The sequence below is a fragment of the Anolis sagrei genome, chromosome 3, assembly GCF_037176765.1.
Source record: "Anolis sagrei isolate rAnoSag1 chromosome 3, rAnoSag1.mat, whole genome shotgun sequence".
Classification (NCBI taxonomy): domain Eukaryota; kingdom Metazoa; phylum Chordata; class Lepidosauria; order Squamata; family Dactyloidae; genus Anolis; species Anolis sagrei.
This window is the reverse complement of record NC_090023.1, coordinates 251,952,597-251,970,551: the sequence shown is the minus strand read 5'-3', so window position 1 is coordinate 251,970,551 and position 17,955 is coordinate 251,952,597. Positions and strand designations below refer to the sequence as shown.

The 17,955-nt window shown below is 36.1% G+C and overlaps 1 protein-coding gene across 1 annotated transcript in view; it reads right to left on the bottom strand.

Moving 5' to 3' along the window:
- PRKCI (protein kinase C iota) overlaps positions 1-17,955 on the bottom strand; it is a 48,451-nt gene that overhangs the window by 3,190 nt on the left and 27,306 nt on the right. The window contains 14 exon segments of the mRNA XM_060767535.2: positions 819-934; positions 1,296-1,385; positions 2,424-2,503; positions 3,072-3,197; positions 4,296-4,383; positions 7,920-8,055; positions 9,170-9,256; positions 10,422-10,519; positions 11,831-12,007; positions 12,198-12,256; positions 13,121-13,166; positions 13,762-13,902; positions 15,575-15,660; positions 16,932-16,982. Of these exon segments, the coding sequence (XP_060623518.2) occupies positions 819-934; positions 1,296-1,385; positions 2,424-2,503; positions 3,072-3,197; positions 4,296-4,383; positions 7,920-8,055; positions 9,170-9,256; positions 10,422-10,519; positions 11,831-12,007; positions 12,198-12,256; positions 13,121-13,166; positions 13,762-13,902; positions 15,575-15,660; positions 16,932-16,982 (1,381 nt within the window).

Here is a 17,955-nt window from a genome sequence, read left to right as displayed (position 1 = left end):
GCCGGCCACATGACCTTGGAGGTGTCTACAGACAACACTGCCTCTTTGGCTTAGAAATGTAGATGAGCACCAACCCCCTCCAGAGTCAGACACAACTAGACTTAATACCAAGGCAAAACCTTTACCTTTCCTTAATATCACTGTCATATATATTTTGGATTTTGTTATTTATTGCTGCTTGACCAACATAGCTAATTCTGGATAAACGAAGTCGCTACTAACAACAACAAATGCCAAAATACTATCAATAACAGGGCTCTAATACAGTGAAACAAATGATACAACCTGTCCATTCTATATTGCATGATTTGACACATTTTCCTGCCAGATACTTCTGCAACATGGCTCCAGATTCAAATTATGGTTATCTCCAGTTAGATCAAATAGAAAAGATATGTGCCAGAGACCATGAAGAAATGCTTCTATGTAATGTGGATTAGAAGAATGGAAACTGACTTAGGTATAAAAGAAACTCCTATAGTATCCTGGCTAAGGAGTCACAAGCATCACCCCAAGGATATTTTTAAACAATCTTGGAAGCCAAATTAACCACAGCTTGCTGGGCAATCCACCAAATGTTCTACTGCTCATCATAATGTGGCAGTTATTTCTGGTTTCATAGGAACTCAAACCAATCAAACAAAGGACCATTTTAGCTTTGCATCTTGTTTCTACCAAGTTTTCCTATTAAGAAAACATCATGCCAAAAGCATTTGCTGTTTATCTCCACTTCTAGCATATTGTTATTTAGAGAGATTACGTTAGCAGGCGCCACAGCTACTGCCCGATTTAATACCACTCAAATATCTTCGACTTACTCATCATCAGGAGTGAGTTGAACAGGTTCATTGGTGAACTGGGAATCAAAGTTGTCCAGACCAAATTCTCCAGATATGTTTGGTTTAAATGGAGGAACCACTTGTTTTTGTTCCATCTAGGAGTAAAACATTAAAACATAATGAGTCACAAGTAGACTGCCCTGAAGACATTGCAACTTATGATAATACAACACAAATATGATGCTAGTCCCTGGCACATGTTGGGGGGGGGGGGGGAGAAAATACGAGCCCACCACATCCGATAACTTAAGTAGCACTTCTTTAAAAGCACATCTTCCTGAACCAAAAGATTTGTGTACATTCTTACTATTTCATAAGTGGCACACATAAAAATATGGGAGTCTTTAGGGAAAACTCAAAAGTATTAGCTTTATTTGCAATGGTAAAAGCTAGCTAATCCTGGCAAGACTACAGAAATACATTCTACACAAAAATCTTAAAACAATGTACACTTACCAGATCCCAATCAACATTACGGAAAAATGGATGTCCCTGAATGTCCGCAAATCCTGTTTGCGGATGGCACCCTAAACGTTCTTTTGGATCCTTTAGGAGAAAAAAAGTATTGATTTTATTAATGTAGAGTAATGTTGATATTGAGTCACATAGTAAATGGGCTAGTCATATATCTATTTTTCATACTGTTATGAAAAACAGGGGCAAGCAAAGAGCAACTGATTTGAGGGGAATGGCCCCTCCAGAGTTGCCCACCACACTAAACTAGTGTAAGAACAAACACTTGTATTATGTATTATTTTCTAATGGAACTCACGAAGATAAACATGACATAGAAATGTCCAAATAAATAATAACAATTGTTGATAAAAGACCTATTTGCTTGGCTATTGTTAGATCCAAAATCAATATTGCCCTATTGCAGTTTTAATCATTTCACTTCTTGACCATATTCATATTTATTTATTAAAACTTTTATGTCATACATATGAAGATCTCTGAGAAATATACAATACATTTTAGAAAATAAATAGCAATAATTTTAAAAGAATTAAAAAAATGTTTTGACTTGGTGTTCTGCTCTCTTTTCAAAATCAGACAAATGCTTTTCTATTTAGGCAGGCATTTAATTCTTAAATCAGGTGGCAAATGAATGTTCTGAAAGTGATGTGTGTGCTATTATCTTTTAAATTAGGAGCCCCCTATGGTGCAATGGGTTAAACCCTTGTGCCAGCAGGACTGCCAACCAAAAGGTTGGTGGTTCAAATCCAGGAAACAGGGTGAGCTCCTGTCTGTCTGCTCCAGCTTCTCATGCGGATGGTAAAATATCCAGGTGTCCCCTGGGCAATGTCCTTGCAGACAGCCAATTCTCTCATACCAGAAGCAATTTGCAGTTTCTCAAGTCGCTCCTGACATGGAAAAAATATTTTAAATTAAGTTTTAAAATATTTATAAATAATAGTTTAAATCATGTACTTTTAAAATAGAAATGTTTATTTCATCTTTTTAAAATTAAGATAATTGCACTTTGTTTCAAACTGCTGTAACCAACTGTGGGTTCCATGCCGGGAAGCAGAAAAATATAAACAGAATACAGAAATAAAATAAGTTTGAAGCTTAGGCTCTTACCTTATTGAGAAAACTTTTTAGAACACTTGCTGCCTTCACAGAAAGGGATCGTGGGATACGGATTTGCTTCTCCAGAATAACTAGAAAAAAATGAGAATCGGCATTCACATTTGGTAGATCTTGATTTAGAAATCTAAAGACACATAGATACTAGAATAAATGTCTGGGTAAATAATGGATCTATTTATTTTTTATCCTACTTTTCTATTGCTTTCTCAGAAATTTCCTGCAAGCCCCTATGACATATACTCTTCTAGAAAGCCTTTGTTCTAATTTGCATCTTGTTGGGTGCTTTAGGTAGCTGCCATTAAAAAAACTTACAAAACATTTAAAGTAAGGAAGTGACTGCATATTCCTCATTTATTGCTTATGTGATCATAACATATGCCCCAAAAATTGAGACTCAAGGATGCTTTCTGTTGCTTAAAGGCAGCATTAAATTAGCCCAACAGAAGCCTGTCCTTAGGCTAGTTCTGTACAATAATTGCTCAAACAAACATGAATCTAATTGGATATTTTTGTTAGGACAGGAGGTAACTTTTGCTTTTTTTATATGTTCCAGCATTTACTCGCTGTCTTGCTATTTAATTATCTTGAGTCCTGATACAAATGAACATGATCAAAATGTGAAAATTTAAATTTACTTACCTTGGAAAAGATAGTCTTCTGTGTTTTGATCAGGATTATCGGAACTTCCAACAATATCAAAAGGTGATCTTCCTGCCATCATTTCAAACATCAGCACACCCAAAGCCCACCAGTCCACACTAAACCCTATGATTTTGAACAAGACAGGACAACACTTACAGAATTTGATACCATCAGCCTCTAGATATGATAAAACATTTAGCATGTAAACAAATATAGCGTGAAGACAAACAGTACTTAAAACAATCACAAACGCACAGATTTAAACTTAATCTGCATGAACAAAAAAATCACCATTACGGCCTATTTGTGTTGAAGCAATGTATGCAATGTTAAAGCTGTTTCTCCTTCAAAGAAAAAGATTTGCAGATGTAAATCTAACATATATTGATGGTGTGATGAGGGTTCATCAAGCCTAACCCGTTCCCAAACACACTGGTTTTCAGGAATTATTATTTTTGTATTGAAGTGTTTCATATGTGGCACCTCCAATCTAAACTAATGCAATGGAAGAAAAACATTTTATTATCTCACTTGATACTGTAAAAACTCGGCCTACATCTGAGACCCTTTGTGAGTCACTGTGTATGAGTATATGTTTGCCTGAGCAATAGTGTTGTGGGAATTCAGTGCCAAATGATCCCCAAGTATTTACATATCCCAGCATAAGGCTCCTAAATCTGCTTCAACTGAATCAAACAAAGATCTGAGTGCAAACTCCGACCAATCCGGGGGCATGTAGGCTTGTGATATCACATTAAGAATCGGTCACTATAAACTATTTTACACTACGCTCCAATTCCAGGCATTTGTAAGTAGCATAAAAATGCTAAAGAATATCATTAAGGGGAATCCATAGTGATTATTTGGAGTTTGTGAACTTTAACCAGAATGACATGTTCTCTGTTAGTGGTAAAAGCATTTTGAAAAGACACACATGAGCAAAAATACTCATTTAAAACAGTCAGGGTCATATTATAATATCAATCACTGGTACTAAGGTGGTGCAATGGGTTAAACCCTTGTGCTGGTAGGACTGAATACCGACAAGTGATGGCTAGCCCTAAACGTTTTTATTCACAAATTATTTTGCTTGGTTTATCACTAGCATATCACTTCAAATTTAGAAATAATTCTACTCAGGGATCATCAATGACAAGAAGTAACACAAAGTTGAATTCCAAGTTGTCTTTACAACACGGCATTGCAATGACTGTTACTTACCATAATCTTCTCCACGTAAGATCTCTGGAGCAATGTAATTGGGAGTGCCACAGAAAGTGCTGGTTGTGTCTCCAGGCCTTAGTCCTTCCTTTTTGAATTGGACAGAAAGAGAGAAGCATGCCTTATACTATTCATAGATTTATTCTGCTTTTCGTTGTTACAGCTGATATTAAAATGTACTTTCTTGTTTGATGCATATGGTCGCACAATCAAAGCACCCCCGACAGATGGCCATTCAGCCCCTGTTTAAAAGCATCCAAGGCTCTATTTAAAAGTCTCCAAGGAAGGAGCTTCTACCACACGCCAAGACAGAGAGTTCTACTGCTAAACAACTCTCACAATCAGGAAGTTCTTTCTAATGTTCATATGGAATCTCCTCTCCTGTAATTTGAACCCATTGCTCTGACTCCTAGTTTCCATGGCAGCAGAAAACAAGCCTGCTGCCTCCTCCTTATAACGCCCTTTCACATATTTATACATGGATATCATATCTCCTTCCAACCTTCTTTTCTGAAAGCTAAACATAACCAGTTTTTAAAGAGACTCATTATAGGGCATGGTCTCCGGACCTTTCATCATTTTAGTTGCCCTCCTCTGGTCACCTTCCAGCTTGTCAATATAGATGAGGTCTAACCAAAGGAGAACAGAAGGGTACTATGACTTCCCTCGATCTAGACACTATACCCCTTTTGATGCAGCCCAAAATCCCACTGGCTTTTTAAGCTGCTGCATCACATTGTTGGTTAATTTTCTACTTGTTGTCCACTAAAGCTCCAAGATCTTTCTCACATGGACTGCTGTCAGGCCAGGCATCACCAATTCTGTATCATTTCATTTCATTTTTTCTGTAGTATCTTACATTTGTCCTTGTTGAAATTCATTTTGTTAGTTTTGGCCCAGCTCTCTAATCTGTTGAGGTCGTTTTGAATTCTGATTCTGTCCTCTGGAGTATTAGCCATCCCTTCTAATTTGATGTCATCTGCAAACTTGATCAGCATGCCTCTAAACCTTCATCCAATTATTAATAAAGTTTTTGAATAGTACTGGGCCCAGATCGAACCCTGCAGCACTCTACTAGTCACTTCTTTCCAGGTTGAAGAAAAAACATTGGTGAGCACCCTTGAGTTTGGTCTTTTAACAAATTATATGACTAGTTTGTTTGCAAAAAGGTCTTACTGAAATCAAGATATGCTACGTTCACAGCATTTCCTGCATCTACCACGCTTGCAACTCTATCGAAAAAAGAGGTAAGATTAGTCTGGCATGACTTGTTTTTATGAAATCCATATTGACTTTTAGTAATCACAATATTCCTTTTCTAAATGACTGCAGACTGCCTCTTTAATGATGTGCTCCAGAATCTTTCCGGGTATTAATGTCAGGCTGCCCAGATGGTAATTGTTTGGGTCCTCTTTTTCCCCTTCTTGAAGATAAGGATAACATTTGCCCTCCTCTAGTCTGCTGGGACTTCTGTTCTCCAAGAATTCTCAAAGATTATTATCAGTGGTTCTGAAATGGCTTCTGCTAGTTCCTTCAATACTCTTGGATGTAGTTCATCTGGCCCTGGAGACTTGAATTCATTTAGAGTAGCCAGGTATCCCCAGACTACTTCTTTACCTTTTTTGGGCTGCATTTCCCCATTACCTTGTCTGCTCCATACTGCTCAGGTTGAACACCAATCTTCTTTTGAGAGACTGAGGCACAGTAGATATTGAGCAGCTCTGCCTTTTCCATATCCACTGTTAGCATTTCACCACCTTATTCACACAGAAGCCCTACTGTTCCCTTTTCTTCCTTTTTCTACTGACATAACCAAATAACCCCCTTTTATTGGTTTTAATCTCTCTGGCAAGCCTAAGCTCATTTTGTTCTTTAGTCTTACAAACGTTTTCCTGAAACATGTTGGTTATTTTTTTGAATTCCTCTTTGGTGATTTCCTCCAACTTCCATTTCTTGTGCATGCCTCTTTTAAATCTTAGCTCAGTTAAAACTTCTTTGGGCATCCATTCTTGTTGCTTTACACTTCTCTTATTTTTCTCCTTGCTGGCACTGTTTGTAATTGTGCCTTCAGTATCTCACTTTCAAGAAACTCCCATCCATCATTAACTCCCCTTTCTTTTAATATTCCTGCCCATGGAATCATGATCAGTATTTCCCTAAATTTCCTGAGGTCAGTTCTCCTAAAGTCTAGAATGCATGTTTGACGTCTCTTAGTTTCACCCTTCCTTTGTTTCACAAACTCCAGGAGCACAGGATCACTTCCACCTAAGGATCCTATCTCTTCCACTCCATTAACCAGGTTCTCAGTGTTGGTTAGGATCAAATCCAAAATTGCTGATTCCCTTATTGACTTTTCTACCTTCTGGACAATAAAACTGTCTGCAAGGCAAGTGACGAATTTGTTGGATTGTATACTCTTGGCAAAGTTTGCTTTCCAACAAATATCAGAGTAGTTTAGATGAGGAACATAAGATTATTAATTCTGGGCTGGATGCAAAGCATAAGTATCATCTGATATACTGACACATGAAGGGTCTTGTTCTTGCATCAAACTATCCACTGAAAGGATAGCCAGGAACAGAAATTTTCAATTTTAAGCAATGCACAAACCTTATATAGATAGCATCACCGTTCTGCTTCACCCAATATATAAGAAACACGGGTTTTTTAATGCTCAATCGATTACAGCTGGCAGAACGAGGAAAACATCTTAAAATGAGTAGTAACTCTATCTGACTTACTAAAACTGGTTGGATTTGCCTGTTACAACAAGCTGGGCTCCACTTGCCTGATCACTTTTACTAGAAGTGGCCAAATCTGTCAGGACCTGTCTGGCTAGCCTCACCACCAAGAAGCCAAAGAAGTAAACCTGCAACAAACCATAGGTTATTTTCCTGGTTTGTGAAGGAAAAGAGAAGACAAGAGCTGGCTCCAAATGTACCACTAAATACATTCCATAGTTTGTTCAGCCACTATTATGCAATATCTCTTTCTTGTCAGAGCCAGTATAATATAGCTGCAGTTTGAGATTAGCTTGGCCATGGAATTCCACTGGTTGATTTTGGGCAAATCATACTCTCTCAAGCCTCAGTGGATGGCAAAGATAAACTGCACTCTGAGCAAATCTTGGCAAGAAAACCCCATGTTAGTGTAACCCTAAATTTAGTCTAAGTTGGAAACAATTAGAAGGTACAAAACAGCACTTCCTGTCTAGCAGTAACGTCACTAGAGGGAGTTACGGATGTGTAGGGGAAACATAGCATCCTTTGTTGATTTACTTACTCTACTAAAGATCTAATTATTTCCATAGATTTTTTTTTCAGCATGGGTTTGGCTATTGAGGTTTTACACATGAAGCAATTTCCTTTGATTTGAAAAATTTGAAGTATTTTCCTGATTTATTTTTTTCTTAAGTATTTTACAAAAGTCCTTTCTCAAACCTGCCTTCAAGGCACATGTATCTGGTATACCTAGAATACGAAGAAGCCAGAGCTATTTCTAGAAAACAAATTTAGAGCTGTTAACTAAAGTCTATGATAATATAGCCAACACACACATTTTAAAAAAGACATCCAGTTAGGAATACCAAGCCTATAAATCTTGTTTTTGTTTTTCGGCTCTCACCTTACACATGCCATAGTCAGTCAGTTTGATATGTCCCTCAGAATCCAGGAGCACATTGTCCAGCTTCAGGTCCCTATAAATTATTCCTCGTTCATGAAGATAATTTAGTGCTAAACTGATTTCTGCAGAATAAAACCTAGAATGAAATTTGAATATCTTATTTAAAATGTTCAGTAATATCATGGTACCAACTAGCAACATATACCAAAATGAAATTTTGCCCCCCTTCTAAGCTTACTAGCCATCTCAAGCCTCAAACCGAAGTCTAGAAGCTAGGTCCTTCTACCTTTTGTTCAGGAGTTATTTCTACCATTCATCATGTTACTTTCCTATGTTAAGCTTCTGTATTCTCTTTTCAGATATGCATTCTCTCAATAAAAACTTAAGCAACTAAATTTGGACATACACTCGGCTAAGAGAGTATATTCAATGACAACAACCTGATGCCCCCAAACTTCAGTCTGGAATTCCAAGTATTGTCAGGCCAAAATATATATATGAGAAACAGCAGCAGGATATTTGTGCCCTATACATTCAGACAGGAAATTTTAAATATATGCCAAAGATATCAAACTGCAGGGCAATTCCTAGAAATGTTGGTGGAGGGGAAATGAATCTAGAAAATAAACATATGCGCAAATATAGAAGAGATCTATCTTTCTCAGCCATTCTGGAAAGGAATGACTAAATGAGCATCATGTGAACAGTGGGGAAAATTATACATTTTTGCGTGTAAAAGTAAGAAAAATGAATTATAACATATTTTTAACATCTCTAAAATGGATGATTTGAAAAACCAAAACAAAACTACTCTATTTCTTGTTATGTTAACTTTCAGAGACAGGAAAAAATCAGTTTAATTATGTGAGCAAGGTAATATTCCGTCTATGAAACAAGTTGGACATATTCCATCTAATGAGACATCTTTTGCCTTTGTGAACTCACAGTTGCACATTTTATTGTATTATTTATTTACTCTATTTGTATCCCATCTTTCTCTACCCTGAAGGGGACTCAAGGTGGCTTTACATATGGCAACTATTCAATGCCTTTGATCAACAAACAGTTAAAATAAATTAAGTTAAAGATTTAAAATTAAAATTAAATGCACATTAAAAACGTAGAAAACATTACAATCACTATTAAAAATCACACCATCCACAATCGTAATCTGGGGCCATTTCAAAAGTCATTGCATACAGTTCCATAGCTACTACTGCACATAAAACCCACACTAGAGAAAAACATACCTAGAGTGTTCTTCTGGCAATTTTCTTTGGCGCTGCATATGAAACATGAGATCCCCTCCATTTACATATTCAATGACAAAAAATAACCTGAAACATAAAAGTAAATTATATAATGATTTAAGTTACAACCAATTATAATCATGGTCCACTTTATTATTGCCTGTTTTATTTCAAAAATTACTGCCTCCACCCCAAACAATATTCACATGTGCTTACTGGTCCCAACCTTGCAAACCTTCTCTATGTGATCATGTTCTGTTCATTATGTTTTCACTTATTCCAGATGGGGAGAGAAAAAGGGGACTACAACAATACAATATGCCCAAATGTGAACACTGGTGGGGTTTAGGGAAAATAGGCCTTGACATTTGGGAGTAGTAGCTGCTGGAATTTATAGTTCACCTACAATCAAAAAGCACTCTGAACCCCACTAATGATAGAATTGGGCCAAACCTCCCACACAGTACCCCTAGGGCCAACAAAAATACTGTGTTTTCTGATTGTCTTTGGTGACCCCTCTGACATCTTCTCGCGACCGCCCCCTCCAGGAGTTTCGACCCTCAGGTTGAGAAACACTGCATAGGAGGCTGGCAAGCAATGGTACTAAAATGAACTAAACAAATGCTATATTCCTGTGAAAATTCTTCAAAGTAAGCTTATCATTTTCTTTTCCTTCCCTACGAGCATTTCCATCAGTTATATCAAGTTCTTAATCTAAAATCAAATACCTCATCTCCCTCATACTTGAAATTTTGTTTTCAAAAAGACATGTGACCAACAAAATAATGGCATTTAAATCACTGCTCCTTAAATATTTTCCACCTTTTTTATTCTTATTGGGGTAAAACAACTTTACTGCCAGACAAATGATAAACAAGCAGTCAAACAATAATTCTTGCATGTCTTAACTTTCAATTATTTAATAACATGTACATTCTAGCATTCAATTTTTCAAAACTCTTGAAGATCTGATTTCGCAACACTTTGCTCCCATCCTTCCACATTCACAGATTATTTCCTTTTTCAGTATTGCTTTTCTTCTGAAAATTATGTTTTCAATTAAATTTCATCTTGAGCATCTTTTCAAGGGCAGGAAGGAACCAACCAACCAACCATTAAAATATTTTCCAGAAGATGCATACATTTGTGCTGCATTTTACTAATTATAATTTACAATGTGCCCCAGCCTCACGCCCAATTTGCCATGAAAGACTCAAAAGAATAACAAGAAAAGCTCTTACTGCACAATTACCTGCTTTCGGTCTGGAAACAGGAGTGAAGACCAACAAGGAAGGGATGATTAGACGCCTGTTCAAAAACATGTTTTTCTGTCTGAACCCAATCAATATCCTAAAAGAGAACATACATAGTAAAAATAGTACTCTCTTCATACTTTTTGGTAACTGTAACAATTTGTAAAAGGAGCCAAATAACGGAGCTTCCCAAACATTTAATATTAGTGACAAACTTTTTAGACAATCATTATTTCATGGCACAGTATTTCAGATCTACTAGCAAACCAGAGGTTAGACTTTCTCATATAAGAGATACAGACATACTGTATACATAAATTGTAATAATGAAATGTGTGGGGGCACAACGTATCTCATGGAAATCTTTTCTTTATATTACTAAAAATATGTGATTTATTGCTTATTTCAGAGGTTTCTTTTTATGTTCATGCAACACACTGACACACTTCATCCAACACACAAATATGTCACAACACACAGTTTGGAAAGTGTAGATGACCATCATAGAGTTGGAAGAGACCATATGGACCATCCAGTTCAATTCTCTGCCATGCAGGAAAAACATAACCAAAGCATCCCCTACAGATATAATAAAGAAATAAAGTGAAGTGAAGATAGCTATCCAGTCTCTTCTTAAAAGCCTTCAAAGAAGGATCTTCCATCACACTCCAAGGCAGAGAATTCCAGTATTGAACAGCATTCATGGTTCACAGTTTTTAAATTTTATTTTTTCCATGGTCTCTGTGACTTGGAGGTTCCAAGTGTTTCACATAGATACTTTGATAAGAGTGCACAAAGATCCTTAAGAACTGAATTGACTACAAAATATAACTGCTAACCAGCCAAATAGCTTCCATTCTTGGCTCTTGGTAAGCAAAAATGGTTAGCAACCCAAAGACTCAGTGTATGGATTAGTGCCTAATTATTGAAGCTGCATAAATATCGTAAATGCAACAGATCCCATCTGATGGCATAAAGGCTGGGAGCCCCACAGCATTTTTATTTTATTTTATTTATGACATTTATATGCTGTCCTTCTCACCCCGAGGGGGACTCAGAGCGACTTACAAGTAATATGTAAATACAATGTATTACATTATTACCCTAGTACAATATTAGTATTATATATTACTATATTGTACTATACCATTATACTGTAATATTATTAGTAATAGTACATGTAATATTGCATGCATCTAGTACTCTCCAGCCTCCTGGTCTGGAAAGCATGAAAGGCCTGACAAGAAGGAATTGGACAATGGGACAAATGGCTCCATAATGGCTGGCTGGAGCCCAGTCACAAAGAATATAGAGGGCAGGTCAGACAGAAAAAAAAAACACCTAACATGGAATAAAGCAATAGATACAGAATTTCAAAAATTAGTAAGTTAGAATAAATGCTGCTTACCTCATCATCATTGACTAGTTCTTTTTTCACAACTTTCATTGCATATATGCGCTCTGTCTTCTTTAAACGAACCAAAAGTACTTTTGCATAACTTCCTCTCCCTATAACTCGAAGTAGATCAAAATCTTGGAGACCGAGACTGGAAGATACTTTGCCACTTTCTCTAATACTTGTTGCCTGTAGACAGATGAAAATATTTAAGTAATTCATCCTTGAAAGTATGGTTAGAACTTTGAATTTTTCCTACTACCAACAATTATGAAGAAAAATATGAGACTAAAGGTATTGAAGGTATAGTTTAGGTTTTTAAAAACCCAAAATGCACAAATAACTTAGAAAAACACATAGCAGAATAGAGTTAGTATACCTCTTTTTCTTCACCAACATGATCTAAGCTTTCATGACTGGAAGGATGATATGGAATCACTAAAGTAAAGAAAGCAAGAATAAAATAACTATTACTATTATCATTTTTATACTTATTTATATCCTGTTTTCCTCTCTTAAAGGAAAATAAAGCAATTTCATTGGGTTATATTTGACCTGGACATGCTATGAAGTTATCTTTCCACATTCATAAAGAACTAAACAGTAGATTACATCAGATTACAAATGTGAATATATGGCTCTATCAAATCCTAGTGAGCTATTCTTCCCAACAATATGTATAACTATGTACAGAGGGTACAAATAATTCCTTACTTTAAGCAGTAAGAGCATACGTTTTAACTTCTCGCTTACACTGAGCTACAAAAATATGGTGGTAAAGGAAACAATGTCAACACAAATAAAAACAAATATATTTCTGTATTTGATATTATTTATTTATTTCCTATATTCATATGCTGCTTTTCTCACCCCAGGTGGGGACTCAAGGCAGTTTACAACGTACTAATGGCAAAAATTCAATGCCAACATACATGTGGACAGAAAAAAATCGTAATAACTAAACACTAACATCTAACTATAAATTAACTCATTATTAAAAATATAAGGAGTCCAAATAATTCTGTAGCAATAGATGTGAAGGTCCACTGGGCATGATTCTTTGACTGGAAGAAGATTGATGACAATGGATATAAACAATCCTACAATTTAAAAAGGATCAGGCATATTTTGATGTTGTTTCGTTTAGTGGCAAATATTAGAATTCTTTTATTTTTCCCAACAGACGAAACCGAATATATACGTGTAGATTTCCTAACAGAGTAAGGACAAACAAGTCTCGTGCTTTCATGAGCTGCAGCTTCACATCTGATCCTTGCAATATCAATAAAGAACTGCTTTTACCTGGTTCTATGTTATCAGGATGTACTGATGAATGATCCATAGACTCCTACAAAAAGTTAAAGAATAAGATCACAACTTTTCAGTTTTCCACAAGGAATCATGACATTGATTCAACCTTCAAAGCAGATACAGAAATAATTCTCAACTTGTGGGTGCCCAGGTTTTTGGCCTATAATTCCCAGAAATCCCAGCCAGTTTACCAGTTGTTAGGAATTCAGGGATTTGAAGGTCAAAATACCTGGGGACCCACGGGTTGAAAACCACTCAGAAAGAGGCAGACTAAGGTTGCAATTCTCCATACATTTAACAGTGTCAATCCCACTGAACTTAATAAGGTTTTCTTTCAGGTAAGCATGAATAGTATCAAACTGAAGAGTTCTCTGATTAGAAATGTAAGCTTTTTGAGAAATTTAAAAGTTCTGGTTCTCTTATAGTTTATTCAACATTACAGATGATTTCAACACAGAACAGTGATAGAATACTTCTTTTTAAAAGGTAAACAACAAAATCAGACTGCAAAAATATTAATTAAATGAATGACAGGTGAGTTTCCAACAGTGTAATAATATGATTATGCATGCATATACAGGTACATTCTCACTGACACTTTTCAGAGAATTAAAGCTCTCAATATCACTTACTGGTGGTAGTGCATGTCGGCCACATTCTCTGCTGACAAGTTTGTGGCACTTCTTGTGAACCAGAAGTTTACAGTTGATACATTTATATCCTTGACGTCCTAATCCCCATATTCGGTCAGTACAAATGGCACAGTGAGCTCTCTGAAAAGCAGACAGAGAAATGATGAGAGCATTAGTAGCTAGATCTCATACTAAAAGTAATATACCCAAGTAGCTCCATCTAGCTCATCTTCTCCACTTTGCTGTTGATACTCTAAAAGGAAAAATCCAAATGTTTACTAGGTAAAGGTTTCCCCTGACATTTAGGCCTCTTCCACACAGCTGAACTAAATCCCACGTGATCTGCTTTAAACTGGAATATATGGTGGTGTGGACTCAGATAACACAGTTCAAAACAGATATTGTGGGATTTTATCCCTTGATATTCTGGCTGTGTAGAAGGGCCCTAAGTTTAGTTGTGTCCAACTCTGGAGGTAGTGCTCATCTCCATTTCTAGGCCAAAGAGCTGGTGATGTCCATAGACACCTCCAAGGTCATGTGGTCAGCATGACTGCATGGAGGGTCATTACCTTCCCACAGAAGCAGTACCTATTGATCTACTCACATTTGCATCTTTTCAAACTGTTAGGTTGGCAGAAGCTGGGGCTAACAGCAGAAATTCACCCTGCTCCCTGGATTCGAACCGCCAACGTTTTGGTCAGCAAGTTCAGAAGTTGTTTAGTACACAATAAAAATTGTGAGGGTTTTTTTTTTTTTTTTTTACAAAGCATCATTTGTCTCCCTAGCAGCAAGATAGAGCTGAGCATGACTCTGAATATAAAGAACTACAGTTGAACGTATGAAATTTGGAAAGTTACAACTGTATTGGTTACAGCTAGTAAAGCCGGCTTAGCATAAGGTAAAGATGACCCATCTGCCAACTTTGACAGCCCAGTACTGGAGAAAATCCAGAACATTGGATGTATCACTGGGGGAAAGTACTGACTGGTCCCTCTGCAGTGTCATTACAACCTCCCCTAATTATATATAAGAAATATATCATTTTAATTTCTAAAGGGGCTGCTCTGTTATTCTGCTGCCTTAAAAACAAGTATCTTAAAAACAAGAACTGTATTATGGCATAAACTTTTATGGAGGCCATTTAAAGGTTTTTTAAAAAATAAGTTCTAAACAGTCTGATCCTGTTCTAATATTTTGGATTCTCCAATAGATGGCTAACTACTGCTTCCTGGTTCCAATAATTCAGGAAATTAACTATACTGTAAACTGTAGTGTTCCTTCTTTGATTGCTTAAGCTGCAAAGAGAAGGCAAACACCTTGTTCATTTCTCACCTTATTAAGACAAGATATTTTCATCTTAATGCAGTCACAGGATCTGAAGTGAACACCCCACAGCATAACACAAACAATTCATTGTTTGACATAAAACTTCATTTGTTATTATTGTGGGGCTCACTTGTATGGCCAAACCACTAAAGACATCATTTTTATCTAATATGTACTCAACTCTTTGATTCTACATAAGCGTTTATAAAGTTTTTGTCTGCTTTTTAAGGTCTTTTGCATAATCTCTGAAAGGCAGTCAGTTGAAAACAAGCCTTATCAGTGAGAACACATTCTACAAAGTTTTACTGCATTAAAAAGTAAATAAATGTTAATTGAAGTGGAAGTAGATAAGTAAAATACCTATTTGTCAGTATCGCAACATAAATAAAAGGAACAAAGCAAAAGGATAAGGTACATTAATAAAAGTTAAAGTGACATATATTAGAGGGTAAGTACAGATGAAAGAATAGTCAGGTTAAAATCTTACTCTGTTAAATCTCTTGGCTTGAAAAGTATGACCATTTGCACAATAGAGCTTTCGCCACCGTCGCGCACCCCGACGATATATAGACTCTAAAGAAATATTAAACAAACATGTATGTAATAGAAGAGCTGCATGCTGAATGCTTTATTCCTAGCAATCGTTGAGTTCACGATTATACAGATCTGGCATATCCAAATACATTTATTTTGGTAAAGGTTGACAATGTAAAAGAGTAATGTGCATCAAATACTATAAAAGATAAAACATCTCAAATGGAGAGGTATTCAAATTTCAAGCATGTACTCTGCCTTTATATAGACAACCCCACCCTCCTTTTCACATAAGCTTTAAGGACTACCTTGGAAAGATGAGTTAGTATTTTTAACTCCACACTATAAATATCTGGAGTGAAGGCATATTTATGTGTTAAGACAATGACTACTTGCCTCAAGATGGAGTTGTTATTATTATTAATAATAATATCCCACTTTTTTATCTCCAAAACTTCATTTGGGCTACAATTCATTCAGGCAATAACTACAAAGGTAGGGAATCTCTGGCTCTCTGAATATTTGAGACTACAAGTCTCATAATTCCTTATCACTGGTCATGATGGCTGAGGCTTCTACAACTGGAAGTCAAAGCATGAGAGAATCAAAGGTTGTATATTACAATGTAGTCCACCAATCCTAAATCCTGAACACTGCACATACTTTTAATTCAGGTATTATCTTAATATTATCTTAAGCTAGCAAACCCTATTATTTTAAAGTACCCTCCCATTGTATCTTTACTAACCATTTTAACCTGCAACGTATTTGTTAAATTAACATGGAGCTTTCAAAACAGAGGTTTTAATGATGAGAGAAAAGAGTGTGAACACTCTGAAAATGTGGACATATTTATTCCAGATTAATGCCATACAGGTATAGGGCAGATAAAGTTTTTATCTTAACATATCCTGATTCAATCATTGGATACCTTCTTAGTACTGTACACAAAGGGCAAACCAAACATCTCAAAGGCCAAGCAAAAAATTACTTCAGGAATTGCAAAACTAAGTCCTTATCAACTTCTGACTGTGTTGATTTGAGTTTTATTCCACATCAGTGCCTACAAATTCAGGTACCTTTTTTAACTGAATACAAGTGCCTTATAATTTTATGGTACCTAAAGCCAATACATACAATTTTAATTGTAGAATTAAGTCAAGAAAAAATTCACAGATATTCAAAACAAAAAAAAACAAAACTTTTTTTAGATTCATTATTTAAATACAAATTGTAATTCAGAATCAAAAGACTCATCACAGCATCAATTTAAATTACAGTGTATATAACGTTCAAGTTACTGCACTTACTGTCTTCCCCAGGACAGGGCATTCCAGGCCTCTCAGGTACACAAGGAAACACTGGGGAGGGGACCAATAATACTAAATTAGATATTATTTCAAGGATAGATGAGAAGAAACAACATGGAAGAGTTTATTTATTTGGTACACTTGTATACCGCTAATATCTCAGCCTAAAACGGCGACTCATTGCGGTTTACAACATTTAAAAACAACAATAATTCCGATTAAAAATATAAAACACATACATGTACAGTACACAGTATTGGGCCACCAATACAGACCAATGCATCTCTTAGTTAAAATCATAATCCAATTTCGTTGTTTGTGATTGCCAGTCCGTGATCCAAAAACTTCATCGCATCGGATTAGCCGAATGCTTGCTCAAACATCCATGTTTTCAGTTTTTTCCGAAATGCCATCAGCGAAGTGGCTGATCTTATCTCTATAGGGAGGGCGTTCCAAAGCCGCGGGGCCACCACAGAAAAGGCCCTGTCTCTCGTTCCCGCGAGCCGCACCTGTGAAGCAGGCGGGATAGAGAGAAGGGCCTCTCCCGAAGATCTTAGGGTCTTAGAGTTCTAGATATAGTTTTGAAAAAAGTATCAAACAGCTTGGTTACATAGTAATTTGAGGTATTTATGTAATGTAAGGTTTTTGATACAATATGATCTACACAAACCTATCTTCTGCACTAGGCCATAAATTAAGCAGCCAGGAAAGATTTCTGAGCTAAGAATTATCATATAGTGGCTACAAAGAGGTAATTGACAATTCTAATAAAATCAAAATATAGATGATATTTCTCTTTCCAATCCATTTTTGATATGAAGATCTATTAAAATTTAGCTGACAAAGACATTAAAACAAAATAGAAATGTTCTTTAAGTATACTAAAATGATGCTTGCATTTGCAAAGACATCCAGTGGAATATTCTTTCTTATAAGTACATTCAAATATTTTATCATTTTCAAAGCAGTTGACAGGTGGGCTGCATGTTTCTGGGAGTTACAGAGACCATGAAGAATAATCTTA